The following is a 24,570-nucleotide window of genomic DNA, read 5'->3' on the forward strand; positions in this document are numbered from 1 at the left end:
TTGTTCTTTTCAGGGCACACTCCAGTACCTCAATGGCTTTCCTGTCATGAGGACCCCCAAACAGAACACAAGAATTTTGATGTCTCAGCAATGTCAACCACAGGGGAACAATCATTGCCCTGGTCAGTCCAAACACAGCTCTGAGAACACAGATCTGTGCTCTTGCACATCTCCTCTGAATCTCTTTGAATTAATTTATTGCACAAATTGAAGAAGTGTAGAGATACACAGGTAATTAGAAGAGATCAACAAACAATCAACCCATCACCCCACTGCCACAAACCCACAAGGGAGCAGAATCAAAGGCTCTCCTTCATGTCAGCAATTGTATAGCCTGTTCTTAAAAATTTCCACTGAAGGAAACTTTGCAGCCACCCTGGGTAGCCTAATTTTATACTCCTAAATGTTACAATTACATATTTTCCATAATCACCAGAATGTTTACTTTTGCTTCAGATTATGTGACTTCACAACATCCCTCAGCCAGCTGTCACTGTGAACATCCATGTCAGCTCTTTTTCAAGGGACAAACTGTTACTGTGTCCTTACCTGAGTCTTGTCCTATCTAATCTGCACAACCTTCAGCCTGCTCACAAGATTATTGCTCTTGTCATTGAGGTTATACAATGCTCTTGTCTTAGCATTCCCATGGCTCTCCTTTGGATGTGCTCCAATGCAGCAACATCCGGACACAGGGCTCCAGCCAAAACATCAACAGCATCACACAGTGCACTTTTGTTACCTCCCAGGTCTTCTATTAAAAATATTTGCTAAAAAATCTAATCATGATATTTCAGAATTGTTACAATGAGTGAATTTAGGTAGCAATTTCTTAGGACTCTCTCCAGAATAATTTCTGTAAGACTGAGGTGGGCAAAACTATCTAAAGTCATGTGACAGAGAAAATAAATGAAGCTCAAGGCATACTCAGATTTACCCAAAAACTGTTATCTCAAAGTAATCTACCTTTAGCTCCAATCTATTTAGCTAAATCTATTTAGCTCCAATATGCTTGGGATTCACTCTGCTCTCACATGTTAAAAACACAACTTTGGCCATCTGAACACACAAAATTCAGACTCAAGAACAGCAGATGGTGTAAGAATCTGCAGTGTTGTGTCCAGGTTCTGAAGGTTCTGGCATCTTTTTATGCATTTGAATACAATTAACAGTGGGCTTTTGTAAAAGTCTCTATGTTCTTTTCCCCAGGATCGGGATTGATGAGCAGAGAGATGGCTTTTGCCATTTTAGGATGTTTATTTTTCTTATCTATATTACATTTTTTACAGACAGTAAGCACTTCTACACACTAATCCAACTAGCTACAAATGGTGGCCTAGGGCTCTGTCCACAAAGCCTTTTAAGCATAAACAATCCAATTATCAAATGCCAACTAATTTATTTTTACTTTTAGCCCTATAACCAAACACCCATGTTCCACACTGCATACTTTTTTATCTAATCACCCAATACCACCCAAAACCATGAAGAAGGAAGAAAGAACAAGACAGGTTAACACCCTAAAACCTCCATCTTGTTGCATATATATTATTGTATTCTAAAACCTTAAAGTCTAAATTTTCCACCAAGTGATATGACACATTTCTTTTTAAACTACACACTCACAGTTTCAGTTCTATCTATTAATTTTGTAAGCCTTTTCCATGGCCTCAGGTCACACACAATGTTTTCTTGTGGGTCTGTGCCTGTCAGCACAGAAAGCATGAAATTCTCTGTGTCCAGGGTTCCAACAGGGTTTGATTGCACAAGTTGCTGAGATTAATTTCTAGTGATGAGACTGAAGTGTGAATGTCCAGGACTGGAATGAGGATGGGTGAGTTAAGAAAGCCACAACAGCTTCTTTCCAAGTTGTTTCCACATTTGTTTCTCTTTGAACAGCATCTCCCAGGGTGCAGCTGTGTGGGAACCTTACCCTGGTCCATCTTTCATGACAGATGAAGTGTGTGCAAAATGCTTTTAAAACAGCACATTTCCAGTAAATTACAGGATCCCTGTAGTTCTGCCTTGGTTTGGATGAGCGCTTCTCGTTCAGAGCAGGTGTCCTCTAACGCACCTCTTGTTTGCTTTCCTGAGCCTGTGAGCTCAAATGTTTAAATAAAAAAATATTCTGGTGTTGAAACTTTAAATCTTTAGAGTACAGGAAGTTCACAGTTTCTGGTGACATGACAGTACATGATGAATGAGTACAGGAAAAAACATCAGGAGGATCAGGACATCCCCTGTGCTCACATACCAAGCTGATTACATACCTAATGCTCTGACATTGTATAATTTCACATTTTCCTACAAATTAAACCAATATTTCTCATACCTTTAGGCTGCAGTTTGATGATAAGTCTTGAGTAGAAGCCCTCTTTTAAGAAAGCCTTGCTGACATCCTTTCCCATTCTCACACCCCAGGATGCTCTTTCTTAAAATTTGAAAAAAAACACAACAACAACAAAAAAACAAAACACAAAAGCAAAAGCAAAGAGAAAAAGAGGGGGTTTAGAGAAAGAAAGTTTAACACAAACCAGTTTTCTAGTCAAGGGCTAGCAATGTGGGAAGTGTGACTCCACCACAGGTACAGGTAACTCAACCTAAGCCAATTCTACCTCCTCCTCATCTCAGCCTCTGCACTGTCACTGCTGCTCATTCAAACCTGCAAGCAGTCAGCCAAGGGAGCAACTTTGGGAGAAAATGATCAGTTTTTTATGTAGGGTTAGACCATGAACTTGTGTTGAACAGCCTGCCAGGGCAGAAAGGAAGAGGTCCTCCTTATCCTTACCCTCCTGCCCTGTCTGCCAGCCCTTGTTCCATCTCTCTTCCCTGGTTGGGGACACCTAGCTGCTCATCTCCTTGCTCTGGCCCTGGCACTAACTGGGACCCTCTCTAAACTGATCAGACTCAGATGAAAGTGAGTTGGACACCTTATTGCTGCTTTAGTTTTCTACAGGGACAGGGAGTTAAACTGAGTAAGAATCTGGAAGGCACCAGCACAAGGCCATCAATAAAACCAATCTGCAGAGGGAGAGGTGGTGGAATTAAGTGCTGTAGATGAAGCCTTGGTCTTCTGCTTGTTCAGATTCCTGAACCAGCTTGGGTGGGCAATGAATCAGACTGATGCCACCACAACAGTGATGACAAAGACATGCTGTAAGGGTAATGAGGGCATCAGTCATGCCAATTTAATCACCTTAAAACTGCTGCAAATGGCTGAGGTCTGACTCACCACATTGCAGGGAGCAGCAGGTGACCAGGTTTGCAGAAAAGGGAACAGAACTGTCTCCTGAGTTAATCAGTGTTTAAAAAATAATTCCCCCACAACGTGAGCTTAATCCCAGGGTTTTCCACAGAGCTCAGTCAGCCTCACACACTGCTGTGGAAACAAATTCCATTGATAAACCAACTGTTATCAAACACTGCAGGGACAAGGGCTCCACTGTTACTTGGACAGATGTCCCCTATTTGTTCAGTGTGTTCTTGGCTCCAGATTTTGTTCAAGGTAGAAACATACATAACACATGAGAATTTCCCTGATTTCTGGGAATTACCGTGGCCATCAGAGCCACAGGTCTGCATCTCTGTGCAGCTTCTCCAAGGGCATAAATGTGTCTCCAAAGAGCCTTCCAGCCCAGCCCACAGCGAGCATACTGCCAGCTCAGGTAGGAAAATTTATGGGTTTCCTCCTTTATAGCTTAAGTCAAAGCCCACAGACATTTTGCCAGAGCTACAAAACATGATTTTTCTGCTTTCAGTCCTCAACACCCTCTTTTGTTAGAACAAAGAAGGTGAGTAACAGCAGCAGAACAAGTTAGTCCACTAATCTGCAGATAAGACACTGAGGGACTCAGATCAGAGCAGGGGGAAATAATGAGTACAACCTGATGAATGGTATCAGGAAATATCTCTTAAAATGCCTTGTGGGTTTTCTGCAGTGGCATATCTGCTGAGCCTCATACTTGAAATTTGAGTGCAGGCTCTAGAGGCAACTTCTTTTCTGGGCAGTAATAACTTGTTCAACTAATTATAAAAGTTCCTGTAGTTTAATATCTCTTTGAGAGAGCAACCTGGGCTATGGTAGAAAGCAGATGATGTTTAAGATGAATTTAATTAGAAGATCTTCTGTTTGAACCACCTGAGAAGGTAAATCATATTAAATCTCTGGGTGTTGTCTTTTTTTATAAAACCTGTGTGATGGTGACTATTGTGCTGAGTGGATTTGCAGGAGGTGCAATTATTTTACAAAATTCATGAAAACGTGAAGTTTAGAGAAAAATTAAAAAGAAGGTCATGTATCTCCCGTGTATCCTGGGTTAAAATGAGACCTTGTTATTTACCTCTAGGAATCCTCTGCATTTTAGGATTAACTTTAAACAATATTTTCCAGCCTGAATGCTGTGGAGAACAAGCATTTCGTAGCAAATCTGGACTTCTGTAGCTCTCTGGGTCTTTATAAGTTGAGGATACTTATTGTTTCCCAGGAGACAGATTGTATGAGAAAGGAGGAATGTGTCTGCACATGTGCTTTGCCCACTGAAGGCAGACAGATACTTGAGAATTTGCTCTCTAAAAAGTTTACAGCAATGTTTTATTCATTGAGAAATTAAATGAATGAAGGGAGCAGCCACATTGCTTGAGAAGAACATTTAATACTTTTCCCCATTTGCAATTTGTTTTCTGGCTTTCTAGATACTGGCTTGGGATGTTTTAGAGCTTTAAATAGCTACCAAAGCCTGAGAAGCAGCCCAGTTCTCATTTACATGAGTTGTCCTCTATATGGTGTTTCACACGTACAGCTAAGAGGGTGTTTGCTGTCAGCTACATGAAGTCACACAAAAGATGTGTTTGAAAATAGAGGCTGACCCACAACATTTGAATATGAAGGCAAGTTGGGGAGCAGGGCAAAAGATACATGCAAAACTATGCCAGATGTTTTTACCCTCATCATAAATTTTGTTTAATGACCTTTTCGCCTTTCTATTACCGGTTTCATCAACCTGTCACCCATGTGACACAAACACTTTGTCCAGATTAAGATTTTTTCCGTATGTTATGAGAATATGCTGAACATACAAAGCTACCAGAAACCTTTGTTTAGTTAGTGCTTCAATTATTAAGTCATGTCACTGTCTCAAAACTTGTGTCACAGCTTATAATGTTTCCCTCATGATGCACTTTAATCCGTACTGATCTTGGGATCAGTCAGATCCATGGAAGTTTTGAGTTTGTTACAAGTGGATGGTGTCTTCAAATCAGGAAAACAGCCTCTTTTGTAGAATTCTGGATATAGTGACAGACATGCCCAGGGAACTGAAAAGAAATTCCCCACATTTTTTCCCCCCAATTCTGTTAGCCATTTATTGATTGGATTAAAAAAAATCCTGTAACACCCTTTTACGTTAAATTATTTTGGAGTGGGGTGGGAAGATGCTTTGAATCACTGTGATGTCCTTCTTTTTCATTATTCCTGCACAGGGGTATAAGAGCACCTATACTATGTTAGCTCAAATGTCTTGATAAAAGAGGGGGTTTTTTGGTTTTTTTGGTTTGTTTTGGTTTGGTTTTTTGATTTGTTTCTTTTATTCTGTTTTTATTTACTTCTGTTTTGGTTTTGTTTTGTTTCCATTGGTTTGGAGGGTTTGGGGTTTATTTTTGGGGTTGTTTTTTTCCCTCCATTGCTATCCTAAAATATTTTAAAATTAATTTTCCTTCTTTAATTGCATCTCAGAATTCAGTTGACATTTTCTTCAGACCCCATTTTTGGGTGGTAATTGTCAGTTCAGAGTCCATCACAGAATACATAATGTCATGATAATTTCTTTCTACCTTACACTTATCAGTTCTGAATTTCATGATCAAGTTACTCAGTTGCCTGTGACCCCAGTGCAGATCTTCACAGACAGACTTTGCTTTTGTTTGTCTCAAACATGTAAAATTTTCCACCATGTTGCATCACTGATCACTGCCTTTTCTGCATCACTTGAGAGCAGAGAGTAAGGTACAGGCTTACACCTCATTCCTGCAGAGCTCTAGTGATGACATCTCTGTATTGGAAAAGAAAATAATTTATGCCTACTTTTGCCTCCTATATTTTAACCAGGTCAGTATCCAGGTGAAGTCCCACTCCAGATGGATCTCTCTTGGAACCACATTTGGTGAGAAAAGTCATAAATGGTGACTTCTGGGCATCTACCTTGGTGTTATCAAGTGCATGCTTGGCTACAAATTCCTTGCCATCCTCTTCCAGTTCACGAGGTGAGACCACAGATCATGTTCATGTTGTTTTCTGTCATGGACTCCTCTGAGCAGGAAAGTGCCAGCAAAGCCCCAGCCTGCCTGGGAGCACCATAAATTATTTTGATCATATCAATGATATTGATGGTTGCAATAGGTAGCCACTGATCTCAGAAGGTGCTGATTTTCTGTTTTCCTTTAGTGACTCACTGCCTTGCAAGACTTGAGTTTGGATGAACAGCCTTTTCAATTCAAAAAGATTGTCATTTTACAAGAGTTCATGATTTTAATCAGGCTGATGTTATCCACTCAGGCACTGTTCAGTACTATGCTTAGAGTCTTTCCTCAGTGCTTAAAAATATTTTCACAATCCTTTTGGGTTCTGCCTTCTTCTGTAGCTCTCTACTAGTTGTTAGTTCTGGAGCTAAGAAAACACTTTGTTAGGAATAACTAGAGGGTGCATATTCATACTAAAATGCATATCTTTTATGTATTCTTCACCTCACTTTCTCTCTTCACTTTGGTTGCATAAATGTGTCAGCACTTGTTTTAAGGGTCCATGAATATTTTACCTCTCCCTTTATGTTTCATCATCCATTCTGCTGTGTGACTATATTAGCTCAGGTATTAATGAGGTAGAAAATATTATTGGGGTGTGGGTTTGTGGGAGTGTGGGGGGTGTGTGATCTCAGGCACCACATTATATTCTTGTGTGTCATGGTCCCCAGATTCTAGTTTACCTATTTGTTAACTTCAGTGCAATTAATGGAGAAGTGTGCTAAAACGTCAAGATTACACAGATTATTTCCAGGAGATGCCACTCTTCATTGTGTCCATTGCTAGCCAAGGGTTAGCAAACACACAGACATCTGTAGCTGAGCCCATGGTGATGCTGCAGCCCTCTCCAGAGTGGGATACAGTTGGTAGCAGAGCTCTCCCTGCTGCAACATGACAGGCCCTCGCAGCAACATTCCTAACTGTTCCCTCATCTCCTGGCTGTGGATATTTGAAGATATTTGAGAGGGATATTTGAAGATCCAAAGTCAACTTTTCTCATGGCAGACTTTCAGTACCTCCTTGGTTCCTGTTAGGAATCTGCTCACAACTCTGCTTTCTCCAAGCAATTTCTCTTAGTAATTTGAGTAGGTGCAGCTGACATGAGAAAAAAGAGAAATGGGGGAAACAACCTAATGACAATGCACAGGAATAATTACAGGCCTTGCTCTAAGGCCTGTCTTGAGTGGACTGAACAGGCAGAGTTGCTGAGGGAGGCATAACACACTGTTTTTGTGGAGTGGGCTGGTATTTCCTATGGTGTGAATCAGATGAAAATTCCCTGGTCCCATTGCTTCATTGTCTTTTCAGGCTGCACAGCAAAGTCACCAGGAAAAATGCTGCCCCCAACCACCACAGTTCTCCACTGCCTGTTCCTGCTGGTCTCAGCCTGCTGCCAGAAACCACAGGGCTCAAACTTCTATCCATTCTCCTATGTAGTGAGTATTCTTCCCCAGCCCCACTGGTTTCCATTGGGTCTCTGCTTGTAGCACCTTGATGTTCTCCTTTACACCCACAAAACCTTGGAAGAAGTCAGAATAAGACCAGGGGGGAATCTGAACCCAGAGTGTGTGAAAGAGATGGAGAAATCCAAAACTGGGCTCTTCATGTTTCCCAGTCTTAAAGCCTCTCCAAAAGACACTGAACAAAACACATTTTGTCTCTCACTGTGTTGGTCTGCAAGGGATTTCAATTGCTGTCCCTGGAGAAAAGTCTACATAACATTTATGTGGGCACTGCCTGGGGATGGAATTCACCCATCCTGTGAGAGAAGAACCAAATATATCTACAAGTGATGTGTTTGCAGGTAGGTGACAAAACTGTCTCAACAGCAGGACAAGTGCACATGACCAAAACTCCACTCCTGAGTGATTTGTGTTTAGATGTTGCCCATGAACTGAGATTTTACTTCAGTTTCCCACTTTTTCAGTAATCCTCACAGATCCTTTCTCTTTCACCAGCTGTGTGAATTATGGAAAACCATTTTCTGCTTCATCCTGCACAAGCGTTTGTTGACAGAGAGTTTCTGCACAAATTTTCCCTAAAAAAAAGACAAAAGAGGAACAGAGAAAGTAAAGGGTCTAACCAAATAGAAGTAAATATAAACTGATAAATAAAACTAGTCTACAAATCTACCCACTCTTGGTCATCACAGTTATAATTAGACCAGACAATACTTCTTTTATCTTCTCCATTGTGAGCAAATGGAGAGCCTCCTTCTCTGGGAAAGTTGAAAAAAAAGGAAAGGAAATGTGAAGAGGAAGGTAGGAACTCCTTAAGCTCTTTCTGCCACTACCCCCTGCTTTGGCAAACCAAGATATGTTTGGTTGCAGCAGCCTCATCTGCACTTCAGTAGATGTCTTAACAGTGGCCAGATATCTCATTTGGTCTGTTTTTTCAAGCTGTCTTCATCTCAGCACTTAGGAGTTTTCATGAAAAAAGCAACACCTCTTTTTTTAGCACCACTGATCATGGGACAGCCTGCAGATGAGTCATTACTTAATGGTGTGAAATATGTGAAGTATTTAGCAACCTAGCAGTACCCTGTGTTTGTTTGGGAGAATAACTGGAAGAGGAAACCACTGAGTCCAAACCTGGAGGAAGATGTGGGTCACAGTGCACTTTCGATAACTCCTGCAGCCAACCTCTAACACGAAGGTGCCATCCCAGCAGTGCAAAAAGTGCCAGCATGCCTTGGGATCCTCACCCCAGCACAGCTGGGATACGAAACCCAGCTCTAATCACACACCAGATGGTTCCTTTATGTAAAGAGATTACTTAAGAGTTGCCAAGCTATTCACCCTTTCTGTAAATAAAGGTTTCAGTAGGAACCAAGAAACTGGCAAAGCTGCAAATTTCCTGCCTGAGTCTTTGCTTGTTTCTTTAGCCTTTCTTGCTAACGGTGGTGCCAATGTATTTTTAGGGCACAATTAAAAAAAGATAAGATGGTCTGAATCTCACTTGGCTGCAGTCTGTGTAAACCCAACCATAGTGAAATGGTGCTACCCCTGCCCTGGTCGTCTGTGTGTTACTGATGGCCCCAAAATAGCTGACCTGGCAACTGGAACCAAGGCTTTTTAATCCCCTTTCTTCTCCTGCTCAGGCTGGCTTTGCTGCTGCAGACATGGGAGCTCAGAGCAAAGAGGAAAGCAAAAGATGATCAGAGTCCAGTTTCTGGATTCAAAGGCCAAGTGGGCAGGTTCCCCAAGCAGTTCACAAGGTTGGCCCAGGACTAAGTGCACTGTGTCAGCCCCATAGGTTCAGACACAAAAATCCTCCTGAGCTGGGACAGTTGGCTTGCAGAGATATGCAAAGAGGCATCTGCAAACTCAGTTCATCCCTCAGCTGGTGCTTAACCCTTCCCTGCTTGGATGACAGAAATTTTCTGTTTGAAGAGGAAGATGGGGTAGGAGGTTAGAGAAGTGAGGCCAAGATAAGTGGGAAAAAATTATCTATGTCAGTATTTTCTTCACTAATTTCCTTTTGCCAACAACAGCAGCTAAAATTTCACTTTGTTATTCTCACAGAGCTTTACCCTGTTTTTTTTTTTCTCCCCACAGATTGACAGCACGCTAGGGCAGGAAAGCTTCTACCCAGAGATGCAAAGGCAGAAGCGAAACAGTACGTACACAAATGTATGGTAACAACAGGTTTCTAGTAGGCCAAGGGGGAAATCACTGCTAGGGACAGCATTTCTTGCTGTACTGAGCAGGGAACATCAAGGACAAGGTGTGGTTGTGGTTTAACCCCAGCCAAGCACCACAGTGCCACTTGCTCTCTCTCCCTCAGTGCGATGGGGAACAGAATCAGAAGGATAAAGTGAGAAAACTCACGGGATGAGATAAAGACAAGATAATCCTATATGGCTCAGTCTGTGGTTGGCAACCCATCAGTTTACTGACTCTAAGGAAAAAAGGGATGAGACAGCTCTTCTATGAATATATGATGTCATTTTTATCAGCTTCCTATGCCCTGACACCAGAGAAATCTGACTTCTGTCAGACAAGCAGCAGATAGAACAGGAGCAGAATATCTGCTGGGTGGGAGTAAGAGGATTCCCTAAGCAGAATGCCACACTAAGCTACCATCAAATAGCAACAAAGACCCCAAATACTAAGCTGGAGGCCATCAATTTTTGATTTACCCTCAAACACAGCTTTGCAGTCTCATTCTATTTCTCTTTTAGTGCTTATTCTTGACCTCCCCCTTCCGGAGTACACTGTTGACATTGAAGTAAGCCTGCAGGATTCATCTTACCTGGAGCCAATCAAAGACTATTTCAAAAACATCAATCTTCCAATTAACATTTCAAATGTACAAACAACAGTTTCAAACATCAACATTACAACAGGTGGGTTAGTTATTGATTTGTTTTTTCTGGATAGTGTGGGGTTTTGTCAGTATTTGATGTCTCCCATTTTTATCACCTGTCATGCTTTGGAATCAGTGAAACTCCTGCTGAAATACCCAGCAAGGCTGAAGCTGTAGCACACAACAGCATATTTGTTATCTGTTTCTCTCCACTCCTCTTTATATAATGTTGGCATTAGGAATAGCTCTGAATGCTTTTCTCTTCCTAAGGAAAGGACAAAGCCGGAGGGAGCCTGAGCCGAAGGATTTTGCTCCAGTTTAGCTAACAGAAGTCTGAATTACTTTCAAGTTTCAGGAAGCTGTGACAGCAGTTATCAGACTGTTTACTTCCCTCCTCCTGTATCTGGGACGTAGATGGCTGTAAGAGGCTGTACTCTGACCCTGACAGAGACAGTCTGCACGAGACAGAGCTCACTTAACCTCTTCTTCACAGGGCAAGATATCATAAGACAGGTTTTATTACACAAGTTGTGGTTGAACAACATCACATTTGAGCAATATAGTGCAGCATATACAAACACACCAAGCATTTACAACAGCAGAGGAGATTTGATACCTTTTTATCACTGAACCATAAAGCAACGAAAGGAAGTGCTCAAAAGTTCCCAAAACAACATGCAAATGCATCTTATAAAGGCCTTCAGGCTCACATGTAATGTGTGAAAACCAATTTGTTAACATCTGACTTTGCCAATGACACATTAAGAGCAGAAAAGATTACAGTGATGTGCTCTGTTCTGTTTTGTTTTTTATAATTTTTCTTGGTGGGGGTGGGTTGGGGCTGGGTTTTGGGGAGTTTTTTTGGGTTTTTTTAGGGTTGTTTTGGTTTGGTTTTGTGTTCAATTTTGGGGGGAGTTGTTTTTGGTTTTGTTTTTGGTTTTGTTTTGCTGGGTCTTTTTGGTTGGTTTCTTTTTTGGTGCTTTAAAGCACTTAAGGATAATGTTACATTTTCTCACACAGAATCTGCCAGGGGACAGAACAACACAACACTTTATTAGCCATTGGGACTCTGAATGCTCTTGCTCTTATAATCTTTAAAAGCCTATACACTTGCTTTTAGGTCAGGTGAAAAATATCCAGTCTGAAAAGTATTATGGGACCCTGGCCAGTATGCCAGGTAAAAGTAATTAATCTGACCTTTCCCAGTGCCAGTCTGGTTCCCATTTCTGGTTAGTCATTTACAACTAGTAGAGTAAAATTTGCAAGGTGCCAGCTCATCACTGTGGCATCATTCAAGTGAACTCACAAGAAGGGCAACATTTTTGAGATCCCTGTCATGAAGAAAGGTGAATATTTATCTTGCAATAGCTATGCCCCATTTCCCATTCTCATGGTATTTCTCTGTCTGTCTGACTCCAGTCTGCCTGCCCAGTGGTGAGAACAGCAGCTGCTGCTTCTGTGAGAATGGATATGCCTGGCCAAGCACAGTGTGCAGTGATGTGATGCCCTGCCCTTCTCTGAGCCTGGAGCTGGCCCTGCCCTGTGGCTACATGCAGAAAATGCCTTTCCATGGACCCTACTGTGAGCCCCAGACTGAGGGTAAGGAGACATGGGGCAGAACTTCATCGCTGTGCAGATCATATACTGTATCATATACATATATTCACTGCTTGGAGGTCAGAATAGTGAAAAAAGGTGTGATAAAAAGCACATCAGGACTGAGCTGGATACCACACAGCCTGTGAAAGTGGAAAGTTTGCAGAGATGGTCTAAAACTCTTCTCCTTGTGATATGGCCACCTTGACCCAAACCCTTTCAGATATTTAGTTGCATTTGGAGCCCCAACTCCTGGAGTCACTCCCATGTCTCTTTGGGACTTTCAGCTTTTGCTGAGCAAAGAAAGTTTCATCTCATCAGATTTTCAACAGATTTTCACCTTTTAAGCATTGGTTTTGATTATTTTGCATTTGTTTTTATGTCTTTCCTTACAGAGTCATGCGGTATGGGAGAGCCCATTGTAATGAATATGTCAGTCAGACTTGACTCACCCTTCCAGGATGATCTCAAGGATTCTTCTTCTGTGTTATACCAAAAATACAAAGTGGACCTTGAAAAAGCGGTAATGACTTTAGTTTTTCATCTCTGAAGGTCAAGAGCCCCCTAAGAAATATATAATATATAAAAAATAGGGTGTTTACCCCAAGTGCCTGGGTGGCCTGTCAGTGTCTCTGTGGGCAGCTGGGAAGTGTGCAGCAGTGGGAGCTACAAAGTGGACCAAAGCTGACTCCATTGATGCCAATGAAAATATTTCCATTCGTTTTAATACACTGGGAAGTATTTAAGGATCTTTTGTACACAAAGCATGAAAAAAAAGATCATACTATTGGTCCTAGCTTAAATCCATGTGGGTACACATGGAATGAAACCATGAACAGAAATGTATTCCATGACACCAGGAGAGCACCAGGCCTGTTGTATCAGATATGCTACATGTCCTTACTCACCTCAGGAATGGAGATTTTCCTATTTTAAGCACACTGCAGTAATACACAGGACTTACACCCTGTCACCTGTCTTTGTTTACAGTTTAATGCCAGCTACAGATGTTTACCAGGTTTTGTATTGGCAACAGTAACAGGTTTCAGGTAAGTAAATAATTTCATTTTTTCTTGTAAGACACAAAACTTTCTGTCCAGTGTCAAGGAGACACAAGTGAGCAAAGGTTACATTCACTCTGCCTAAAATCCACTCCCAGTATGCCCACACTGAATAACAGAATCAATAATTATAATTATAATATATATAATAATTATAATATCTGAATAATCACTGCAAAGCAAAGCCCAGCTATGAACATGGAAATGGAATTGTGGGTAGAATTCATCATTATGCAAAAGTCCAAGAAACATAATCATTCTCCATCTGGATCAAAGCCTTTTATGGAAAAGACTGAGCTCTACCCAAAGGGGAAAAGGATGCAAATAAATCTAGTATAATTTCCTAGGCCATGAGGAAGATGAATAGTACATGGACTCTGGATACAGCCTTGGATAAAAGAGACATTGCTACTGCCCACACATATTTAAATGCAGCTGCATTTTAGGTTTCTAAGGAAAGTTTAGTAGGAATAAACATCAGACAAGGAAGGTGTCACATAAAGGGGTTCCTTCTTAGGGAAGAGCTGTAGCACAACTTCCTTGTATAAAAGAGCAAGTCTTGAGTCTCAGGAGAAGTCCTGTGAGGTCTTCCCATCCATGCAAGATGGGTGACCACAACATAGAAAACCACTGATATACAAGGGTATTTAATCCTGGTGCTCCTCTCATTCTTGTATCTGTTTAGCCCTGGAAGTGTTTTTGTGAACTATGAAGTAAGAACAGGAGCAGCAAGCTTCACTCAGGTTGGAGATTCCAACAGAGCTGTACCGCAGTTTCTGGATTCGTCATACCAACTAAACCCTTTTACCTTCACAAGAATAATCACTAGTAAGTTTAAAGCTCTCAGTACTTTCCTTCAAACTTTACTTTAGTATTTTTTGCCTGAATCATGTAGCTGCCCTATACTGTTGATGATCTGGTACTGGACTTGCAAGAAACATTTATTTCTTAGCTGTTCCATTTTATCTTGTGTCGCCAAAGCTTAGGACCTTCATGAGAGGACCATGCATGCAGTACCTCTCTTGAGAAACCAGACTTCCAGCTACTCCACTGATCAGTTATGGGTTGGACTTGATTATTTCAGGGGTCTTTTCCAGCCTAAATGATTTTAAATGATCCCTGATGTGGATCTGTCCCAGGGAGAGAGATTGAGCACCCTTAATTCACCCCCAGAATTGAGATAGCTCTAAGAATGTCAGGCTGCCAGTGCTTCCTACTCTTTAAAGCAAAACATAAAACTCTTGCAGTTGATATGACAACACATTCCCTTTGGCTTCCTTGCACATTTTCCACGCTGCTGCTGGACGGTGTGTTACAATTCAGCTGCTGATCCAGGGCCCTGGAGGTGTTCTGCTCTCAGTGCACTGAGTGCTGGACGGTCTGTCTTAGAGGATTACTTCAACCTTGTTGCTTCTCCTCCCAGTTTATCTAAAGAAAATAGTGGTGGTGGTAATAACATTTCCAACTCTTTGCATAAAACCTTCTGGAATTTTTAGCTGAGAAAGATATTAAAAGAATATGTTGAGGGGAAAATCCCATGGCCTGTATCAGAGGTGGTGCCCTGCAGCTGACCTGAGGCACCTGGGACCCCTGGAAGATGAAAGACACCATAAAGATGTGAGCTGAAGTGACAGTAATGCAGAATGTTGCTCTCTGTCTTCCCAGATCAGACAAACTTCACCATGAAACCTTTGAACATTTTTGAAGGGGACACAGTAAGACTGACCTGTGAGGTAAATTCAACATTTGCCAATGCGACCTGGTATCACTTTGGCCACGCCATCTCAACCGGCTCCCGATATTCAATAGAGACAGTTTTAGCAACCAGAAGATCAATTCTTAAAATTACCAACGTGACATCAAAGGATTCTGGTATGATTTTCCATTGTTAAAACAGCACATGTAATTCTTTATTGTGGTTAGTTATATAAAAAGCAAAGATGAATGCAGTGGCTGCATTTTCTAGAGGAAACGTGAAAATTATATTGCCCCTCATAATTTTCCTGTTGCTTTCTTTAATTATCTACATATTGACTGGCACAGCCAGTAAGATGTGAACTGACTGAAGTGATTATATGTGACTGGGTGTTCTAAGTGCCAGGCTTCATTTTCATACCTGGGGACTGCATGGCTGTGAGGTCTTCCCACTCTTTTGGTGTGGTAACTGGAGGCTGTGGTTGAATTTGTCTGTAGTGCCCTTGCTCCCTACACAGACATGACCTAACTAATCAGAGCTCAGATTTACAGTTTTGCATGTTTAGGGATTTTTGAAAATCAAAAACAGGTAAACTGGTGGCATTTTTCTGAGAGGAGCTATCAGGGGAATTATTATGTATTATCAGAGCTTGGGCTCAAGCTCCCACTCAGTTCTTGTTTTTGGACTGTGAATTCTACATTCAACTTCAAAAAGGGTAGCCTGTGACCAGATATTTGGGCACACACGTGCAAGGTAGGAATAGTGGATCCAAAATTGTTCAGACTGAAGATGTCCTGAACCTCGATGTCTCCACTCCTATGTAAGTGGTCTGCTCACTTGGCTGTCCCAGGGGGGAAGGAAAACCCACATACTTAAAATAAGTGGGAAATTTGGAGCTCTGATTGGCAATCTCAAAACCAAGCCTGGCTGCATCCAGGGGACTCGTGCCTGAGAGAGTGGCTGATAAAGAGAAAGGGATCTGTGGGTCCTGGTCGATGGCAAGTTGAACGTGAGCCAGCAGTGCCCTGGCAGCCAGGAGGGACATCCTTCTCCTGGGGACATCAAGCACAGCATCACCAGCCAGGCAAGAGAGGAGATTGTCCTGCTCTACTCTGGGCTGGGGAGGCCTCACTTCAAGTGCTGGGGGCAATTTTGAGGAACCAAAATACAAAAAAGGCATCAAACTATCGGAGAGAGTCCAAAGGAGGCCACAAGGATGATGAAGGACCTGAAGGAAAGGCTGTATGAGAAGCAGCTGAGGTCACTTGGTCTGTTCAGCCTTGAAGAGACTGAGGGGAGACCTTATTGTGGTCTTCAGCTTCCTTATGAGGGGAAGCAGAGGGGCAGGTACAGATGTGTTCTCCCTGGTGGCTAGGGACAGGACTCAAGGAGGTGGCATGAAGCTGACTCAGGGGAGGTTTTGGATAACTGGGAAAAGTTTTTCACCCAGAGTGTGGTTGAGCACTGGAACAGGCTCCCAAGGGCAGTGGTTGTAGCACCAAGCATGAGAGCTCAAGGAGTGTTTGAACAATGCTCCCAGGCACATGGTGTGACTTGGAGTGTCCTGGGCAGGGCCAAGAGTTAGGCTCAATGATCCTGATGGGTCTCTTTCTACACAGCATATTCTGTGATTCTGTGATTCTGTGATAAGTACTGTGCTCTGTTTGGCAACAGAGCTGCCTTCTGAGCAGCTGAAGGGCTGAAGAGCTTAAGAGCTTCTACTCTGGGACCAGTTCTGGTGGAGTCCACCCTGGGCACCCTTCTGTCACTCATTCTGTGTAGGAACCTTTTTACCATGATGTACTGCTGCCATAAGGACTAGGGGCAATATATAGATCCCAAAAGCACCAACTCAGCCAGATTTGGAGTATTTCGGTCTGAGAACACTGATCTCAAATACTCATCAACAGTGAATCCTAATCTGGATATATTTTACACCAGGGGTCTGCAGAAAGCATTCTGCAGGTGACCTGAGGGTGCATATTGATCAGCAGTAGTAGTAGCAGAGCCACTGCAGAGCAGGGACATGTGAAAACTAGATGTGGAAGTAACTCTAATTCCAAAATAGAGGCAAACTCAGCAAAAACTGTTGTTTATGCTTTCCAGGTTCCTATAGCTGCATGTTCATAATGAGCAGTCAGTATCACACAGAGATACACAACAGCACAGAAACAATATCTGTCTTTCCGCTAAACATCACTCCAAACTTTGAGGATGTCACTGTCACATGTAACAGTCCTGAAGTGCAAGCAAAGCGTCTTCTGCTGTCCTGTTGCATTGACAGACAATTGAAATCGCTTAAGGTTTCCTGGAAAGTAAATGGAACAATCAACATTACAGGTAAGATTAACAAAAGGCTGTCTTTCACTTGCTAGGTTTGTTCACTGCTCAAAGATCTCCTCCTAAGTGGCTGCCCCAGGTCCTAGGATGAACACAGGATATGCTCCAAAGGTGTGAGAGGCAGGGGGAAGGACAGACTCTGTACATGTTGTGCAGGTGCCAGTGGAGTTTCAGGCATCTCCATACACTGATGCCATAACAGTGCCATCCTAGATGGAAACAGCTCCTGGACCAGCAGCTTCTTCCAAAAAGCTTATTTCTGCATGGTCTAACTTTGAGAGCAAGGATGAGCGCATCAGTCTGCACCGCTATCTCTGGAATCACCCTCGGCATACAAAGATCTTTCATGTACCACATACTGAGATTTGGCAGTTGTGAGGTACAAGTGCTGCACTGTGAAACAGCTGCAGTACAGATAAATATGGGCACTGTTTGCCTCTCCACCTGTAGCTGTGTTACATCACATGCCAGCTGAGTCAGAGGCATTCCATAAAGCTTTCCAATATAAAGAGTTAATAAGGCACCAAGTAAATGTGCTACAAAGAGCTACAAAGTAACATGAACAGAAAGGCTCATAAATGTCTATGAACCATCACTGTAAATGGTCTATTGCCCTCTTAATATTTTATGGGTATGAAGTAACTGTTTATTGTTAACTACTGGCCGTAAATGAAACTTAACAGAAAGCAGGAAAGCAAACTGAGATAAAATCTTCAAAGCTCATGCACGCAGTCAGTTCCACAGAGGACAGTTACCAGAGAGCAGCTCTGCTTGCAGGGAGAGGGGATCCTGGCCCACTGCAATGGGCTGTTTTACCCCATTCCCTGTGGCCAGGCTTTCCCCCAGGAGCTCTGCTCTGCTCTCATGTCAGCTGCAGCGTGGGGCAGCTTTACTGCTCACACCTAAACCAGCACTCTTCAGGTTTTAAGTTGAATGAATGTCAAGTGCCTCCACATTTTTATTTCAAAATTAGACAACATTAAAATCTGCAGTGTTTATTCTTCTTTTACTTACCTTTACTCACCCAAATAAAACTGATAATGAGGTTAGGCTTAACCAGAATACTGCTGATTTTGGTTGACCCTGAGATTTCCAAGCAGTGTTGTTGCGTTCTGATTAGTTCTGGCAGGAGGAATCCCAGCACAGAGCTGTGTGCTGCCACTCTGTCAGTGTTGCCAGAGTAAAAGACGTGAATGAACTTCAGCAATGATGAGTTAAAAGTGCCATCATGTCAATTACATACAAACCCAAAAGCGTTTCCATAGCTACAGTAATTGCTTGTGCTTTCCAGAGATATTTTTTGACATTCGTAGCCCTTCAAACAATGCTTATTTCTCTCTAGGAGCACCCAGCTTTAGTGGAAACTGCGCTGAATACCAGCTCAACATCAATGAGTCCCAGTGCCCACCTGAGATGTCAGGTGCAGTGACCACATACACGTGTGAGCTGGAGACTGGACACGGAGCCAGGCGCACTCGGAGCATCAGAGTGACGTACCTGCGGAAAGGTGAGGGGCAGGGACTTGTCATGAAACAACAGCTCTTTAATGCATAGATGGCCTCCGTGACACACAGAATTTGCAAGAAAATGATTAAAAGCCTCTTACTAATGTGATTTTTGTCCTGTGTTGTCTCAGCCCACATAACAATATCTTCAAGCACAAACTCAACAGTTTCCGAGGGATACGGGTTCAATGTAACATGCAAAAGTGATGTGAGCAATTATGACAGCATCAGTTGGAAAATCCAGTCTGGAAGTGACACAAAAACAGTAGACTGTGATATGTGCATCAAAAATAGCAAATTCCCAGCCACGTCTGTGCTCACAGTGAAGTCTGCCTCGCCAGACTGGAGAGGTGAGTGAATACAGTCTCATTGGCTACAAAGGCAATGAAATCTCTGTACCAGATCATTTACAGCATCCCTAGCCCTGCAGATCACTCTGCAGCCTGGCCACAGTAAATAAAAAGCCCCCACAGTTAAAATTATAAGTGTTGGAGGACAGCAAGACTTGATGTTGCCAACAGCACTGTACTTGTTCAGCATTCATGACCACGCAAAAGCTGAGGAGCACTTCTGTAGACTGAGATGGTTTTGTATCCCTTCCTTTAGGCACCTACACCTGCACATTCTCACAGAAAAACCTGGACAGTTCTGCCAATGTGACCATCGAGGTGATTTCCTTGCCCCTGAAGCAGAACATCCTGATAGATCCCATCGCAACATCGATACAGTGCAAAGTGCCACTTGCCCTGGAGTGCTGCATAAGAGCAAAGACCGTGAGAGACTACAGGGTTACATTTTGGGTTCAGCAAAATGAATTTCAAGTTGGTAAGACACAATAAACTTGCAGAATCATAAGTTTCACTCTGTATCACAACCCAGTCTCTGGGATTTTTGTTTTCAGTTCTGTGTTAACAAGTCATAGTTACTGCCTTCATGACTACCCAGGAGCACTTTTGAGGGTGAAAAAAAAGAGAAATGGACTTTTTTTAGGATGGTGAACATGCCTGGGGAATGTGGCTGGGATTAATACTGAACTGAAGTCACTGCTGTAGTGATAAATACATAATAGGTAAACTCTATTTTTGGTTTGACTTGCCAGACGGGGAGAAGCGAACATCCTGACCCTCCTTCAGACTGGAAATTGCTGAACTCCTTTTATTTGCTTTTATCTTCCATTCTGCCACTTTTTAAAATGAGTACTGAAAAAATGTTACTTAAGAAAATGAAATTCATTTAAAAATTAATTTTACTAGTTCATGAAAAATGTTGAGTAATCCATTAAGAATGCAGTTCAAACTACTACTCCATTTTCTCTGAAGATACAGGGAGCACATCTTTAACAGTACAAAAGCCTACGCTTCTATGTCTTCAAATTTAGGGCAACTCTCCAACTTCCCTGGCATGTTTTTATATTCCTTAAGTTTTCAAGTGAGTTGTTTATATATACTAGAATTTTTCGAGTGATTTACAAAACACTTAATTTGAAAAAAAAAGCAAACACGATCTACCAAAAATAACTCAGGAGTGCAAAAACAACAGGCTGAGGAGTAAAGCAGCTGGAGACTGAGGAGGCCTTCAGTAGCTAAGAAAAAGGCAAGGTTGTTCTTGGAAGAGACTGCAGCTGGAGGCTCACCCTCAGGCACAGACATTCTGAAAAGCAGTGGGAGTGTGGCACAGATCCTGAGTTCAAAAGAGCCATATAAGAACAGCAAAACAGTATCCCAGCCTAAATGGAACACCTGTGGTAAGGCCAAAGAGTATTCTCAAAAATTATTTTCAAAGCAAATTTCAGTTACTGCACAGCTAAGAGGGTTTGGGGAGAATTTGCTCCCACACCAGTAAATGAGAAGGTTTTGATCATGCAGCAGCTGCCAGATTTATTATGGAGGGAGTAAGACACAGAGATCAGCATACAGAGAGGGAGCTTTTTCCCACAGGAAAGTTGTTTATTTTTCAATTACCCACAGAAAAGAAAGTTTTGCCAATGCTTTCTGCTGGTTTTAGTTGACTGACCCCAAATCTCCATTAACCTGTCTTCTTCCATCCATACAGAGAAAAAGAAAAAAGGCAATTTGCTTTGCTACATGTACAATCACACGGAAAATGAATGTAATGAAGATAAAGATTTCGTGGCATATTGCAAGTTTATCAACCGCATTGGAAAGGAAGTTGACAGTGAGCATATAAGACTGCACTTGATACCTGGTAAGGAAAAAAGTTACTGTTTATAGTTGTTATATAGGACATCCCACTATCTTTGTTAAATCAGGTGCCACAAATTCATCACCAGTGACATCTAACAGGAACAGCTCTTTGGTATCCAAGAACTTTTGTCTCATTTTCTGATGGGAAATTTTTACACTCAGAGAAAAATACCGGTTTTGATGTAATTTTTAAAAATAAATAGACAAAATGTGTTGTCTTTTCTGTATTTGAGAGTGGTCTCAGTATGTTCCAAAGCAGTGACAGTTTAGTCACTACTGCAGGCTGCACCACCAAGCTTCATCCCCTGTGTTGAAATGTGGTCACACAGCTCCCAGCTTGCACCAACAATTTAGCAAGGATCAAAGACTGTGGTGCCTCATCTGGCTCAGGAGAGCAGCCTGTGGGAGAGCATTTCCACTTTGAACACAAGAAGGGCAACCTCTGTGAGGTGCTGCAGAGACCAGGGCAGCTTCCAGTCAGCTCTGCAGGGAATGTTTGGTAATTGGAGTTCAGCATTGATAAATCCAGCTTTGATGTTTAGTTCTGACACAAGTTTGGATATTTCAGCTCTTTTATTCTGAATTGGAAAGGAAGAAATGTTGGACATCCCCCTGATGCAGAAATTTTCTTTTTTCCACAGCAGTGGAACCTACAGTTGAATCACTGTATCTGCCAGATTTCACTCTCTTAGGCAATAAATATGCAGGCACTTTAATTACTTTAATAACTTTAATCAGCAGATACTTACTGATATGACTAAGCCAATCAAAGACAATTAGCAACACTCACTATTCATCAAAAAGCTGTTGAGGCCTCATTATCAAGGTCTTAATGAACTTCCTGTTAGTGCTTCAGCAGTATTGAGTACCTTAACAGAATAAACTTTGTATGAATTGTTGTTCACTTAATGGTCAATATAATCCCACTCCAGGTCTGTCTAACCCTGTAATCTAACAGATACATCTAAGTCTTTGGGTGTTGATTTGTTAATTTGATTCAGTACTCAAAAATCAGAGCTTTATTAGATTTCCTTTTTAATTTCCCGATCCATAAAAATTGGTAATGTGAGACATATATGTTCTGAAAGATCATAATTAATGAAGACAGTAAGCTGAAATCCTAATTTAAAGATCTTTGAACAGATCACAGGTTTTGTGGGGGTCATTCATTCATTTCCCTGCTGCCTATTTTCTATCTCTGTCTCCTCTTTGTACAGCTAAGAAAATTTCCTGCTCAGACAGATTGGGCATTGGAACAGAAAGCTCCATATTAATAAAGCCATGCTGTGATGTGCAAAATCCAAAAGGTTTTACTCGAGGCAATACAACTTACCACTGCATCAACAGCTCGTGGAAGGTTGCAAGGAATGACTGCCTGTCTGGACCAATAAATGACCTGCTGAGTAATGCTGAGGTAGCACTCCTGGGTTTGGAGAGGCTGGGGTGGGGAGGTGGCTGGGGAGGAAGAGCAAAAGTGTTGGTTGCGTGATTTTTGCTTATCATAATCTCAAATACATGAAGCATTTAAAAGTTTCTTTTAAAAGATGCGAAGAATGTGTGGCTCTATTTACACCAGCCAGAGAAAGAGCTGAGGGCCCTCCCAGAGCACAGAGGGCCTGAGGCACTGCATGGATAATGTCCACACACATGAATGCTCTGTCTCCCAGGCAAGGTGACCTTGTCCATGGCATCCATAAAGGAGCAGTTGCTGGCCTGGAGCGTTCCCTGAGCTGTGCTCAGGCACGAGCCCAGAGCATGTTAGAGAGCACACCGAGAGTGAGGCTGTAGGAACAGCTCTGGGCCACTGCCCAACCTCATCCCAAGGCCCTTCCTACATTGCCCACACCCTTGGCCACTGTGCTTGACAGATGGGTGCCACACCTTGGTTTTCAGCCTTGGTATCACCCCACAGTGCTCTTCCCACACACAAACCATCCAGAGTCCTTTCTCTCAGTGAGGTTAGAGGATTTCACACATGGGATGTGCTGTTATCTTCTGTTCCAGTCCTTGGCCAACAGCCCCGAGGCAAAAGCACAGCTACCCTCCTACCTTGAACAGCTTGTGAAACAGACAAAAAAGGAGCTAACCACAATAAACCATTCTTCAGCAAACCTAGGTGCAATTGTTACCATCCTGGATATAATCTCCTCTATCCCAGCAGAGGCAGAGGCGCTCACTATGCAGGTAAGGTTTTATTTTAAGTCTTATTTACACCCACCAAGCTCTTTGGCCCCTTTTGTCACAGGGGATGATGTTCTCCCTGGAGAAGTTTCACCCTTGCTTAGGATCAGGACCAGGGAAGTGTTAAGGGAATAAGATGAAGTTACAGCAAAGATACAGAAGAGTTTATGAACACTCAAAATGGTGAGGGCAAGGAGTCTATGCATGAAGGAGAAGCTGCTGTAAGCTTAGCAACTAGAAATATTCTAGGAACACATGGATATCTCCAGCATTCTAAGACAGGAAAGGACAAGGGATGATGGATAAAAAAATGGACATGAGGCAGCAACGTGCTCTTGCAGCCCAGCCACCCAAACATGTCCTGGGCTGCTTAACAAGGACTGTGACCAGCAGGTCAAGGGAGGTGATTCTGTCCCTTTATTCTGCTCTGGTGAGATCCCACCAGGAGCACTCCATCCACCTCTGGGGTCTCCAGGGCAAGAATGTTGTGGACATACTGGAGTGGGTCCAAAGGAGAGTCACAGAAATGGTCAGAGGGCTGGAGCAGGTCTCCTATGAGGACAGGCTGAGAGAGTTGGGGTTGTCCAGCCTTGAGAAGAGAAGAACTGATTGCAGCTGTTAAATATTTAAAGGGGACTTATAAGAAGACTTTTTATCAGGGCCTGTAGTGACAGGAAAAGGAATAATGGTTTAAACTGAAAGAGGGCAGGTTTAGATTATGTATTAAGAATAAATTGTTTGCTGTGAGGACAGTAAAGCACTGGAATAGATCCACCAGAGAAGTTGTGGATGCCCCAACCCCTGGAAGTGTCCCAGATCAAGCTGGATGTCCCTGCCCCCTGGAAGTGAGGTTGGACTGGATGACCTTTAAATGTCAAAACCATTCTGTAATTCTATGATTCCATGAATAGAAGTAGGAATAGGAAAAAAGTTGAAATAGGAATAGGGAAGAGTGAATTCCAGGAACCATGATCAATCAAGGAAAATAAGTTGGATGTAACAACAAATGAATAACAAAAGAAACCTTAGAAGTGATTTGGAACTTTGATTGTGAGGTCCAGAGGAAAAGCACTGCTCTTCTGAAGAGAAAAGTGCAAAAAGGCTTGATAGTTTGTAGATAGAGAGCCCTACATGAGGCACCAAGAAATCAAAGACAGCAAGAACACTAAGAAAGAAAGGAAAGAAGGCTGGAGATGAAAAATACCAAATAATATATTAAAAACATAGTCACACAGCTCTGCTCTTGGAAATCTTAACTTGCAAACAGAGTATGCAGAGGGTTAGCAACTGAAGACTTCACATGGAATGAGCAAAATAAGAAAATACTGGGTTTTTTCAAAAGGCACTTCTAGGACCACACATAAATTACCATCAGAAACAACAAT

General features: G+C 42.3%; 1 protein-coding gene across 4 annotated transcripts in view; it reads left to right on the forward strand.

Moving 5' to 3' along the window:
* The window catches only part of ADGRF5 (adhesion G protein-coupled receptor F5), a 42,447-nt gene that overhangs the window by 11,078 nt on the left and 6,799 nt on the right, over window positions 1-24,570 (forward strand). For 3 of the 4 annotated variants that reach the window (XM_015621043.3, XM_015621044.3, XM_015621042.3), the window contains 16 exons: window positions 6,104-6,258; window positions 7,603-7,730; window positions 9,852-9,912; window positions 10,478-10,642; window positions 12,022-12,201; window positions 12,594-12,721; window positions 13,189-13,247; window positions 13,945-14,087; window positions 14,925-15,131; window positions 17,062-17,295; window positions 18,638-18,802; window positions 18,932-19,150; window positions 19,407-19,625; window positions 20,853-21,005; window positions 22,222-22,418; window positions 23,009-23,188. In XM_015621043.3, coding sequence (XP_015476529.1) covers window positions 7,629-7,730; window positions 9,852-9,912; window positions 10,478-10,642; window positions 12,022-12,201; window positions 12,594-12,721; window positions 13,189-13,247; window positions 13,945-14,087; window positions 14,925-15,131; window positions 17,062-17,295; window positions 18,638-18,802; window positions 18,932-19,150; window positions 19,407-19,625; window positions 20,853-21,005; window positions 22,222-22,418; window positions 23,009-23,188 — 2,412 coding nt within the window. In that variant the 5' untranslated portion in view covers window positions 6,104-6,258; window positions 7,603-7,628. Of the gene's footprint in view, window positions 1-6,103; window positions 6,259-7,602; window positions 7,731-7,804; window positions 8,099-9,851; window positions 9,913-10,477; window positions 10,643-12,021; window positions 12,202-12,593; window positions 12,722-13,188; window positions 13,248-13,944; window positions 14,088-14,924; window positions 15,132-17,061; window positions 17,296-18,637; window positions 18,803-18,931; window positions 19,151-19,406; window positions 19,626-20,852; window positions 21,006-22,221; window positions 22,419-23,008; window positions 23,189-24,570 lie in introns of those variants that run through there. The other variant, XM_033513093.1, reaches the window with a different exon arrangement.

This window comes from Parus major, chromosome 3 (assembly GCF_001522545.3).
Source record: "Parus major isolate Abel chromosome 3, Parus_major1.1, whole genome shotgun sequence".
Taxonomy (NCBI): Eukaryota; Metazoa; Chordata; class Aves; order Passeriformes; family Paridae; genus Parus; species Parus major.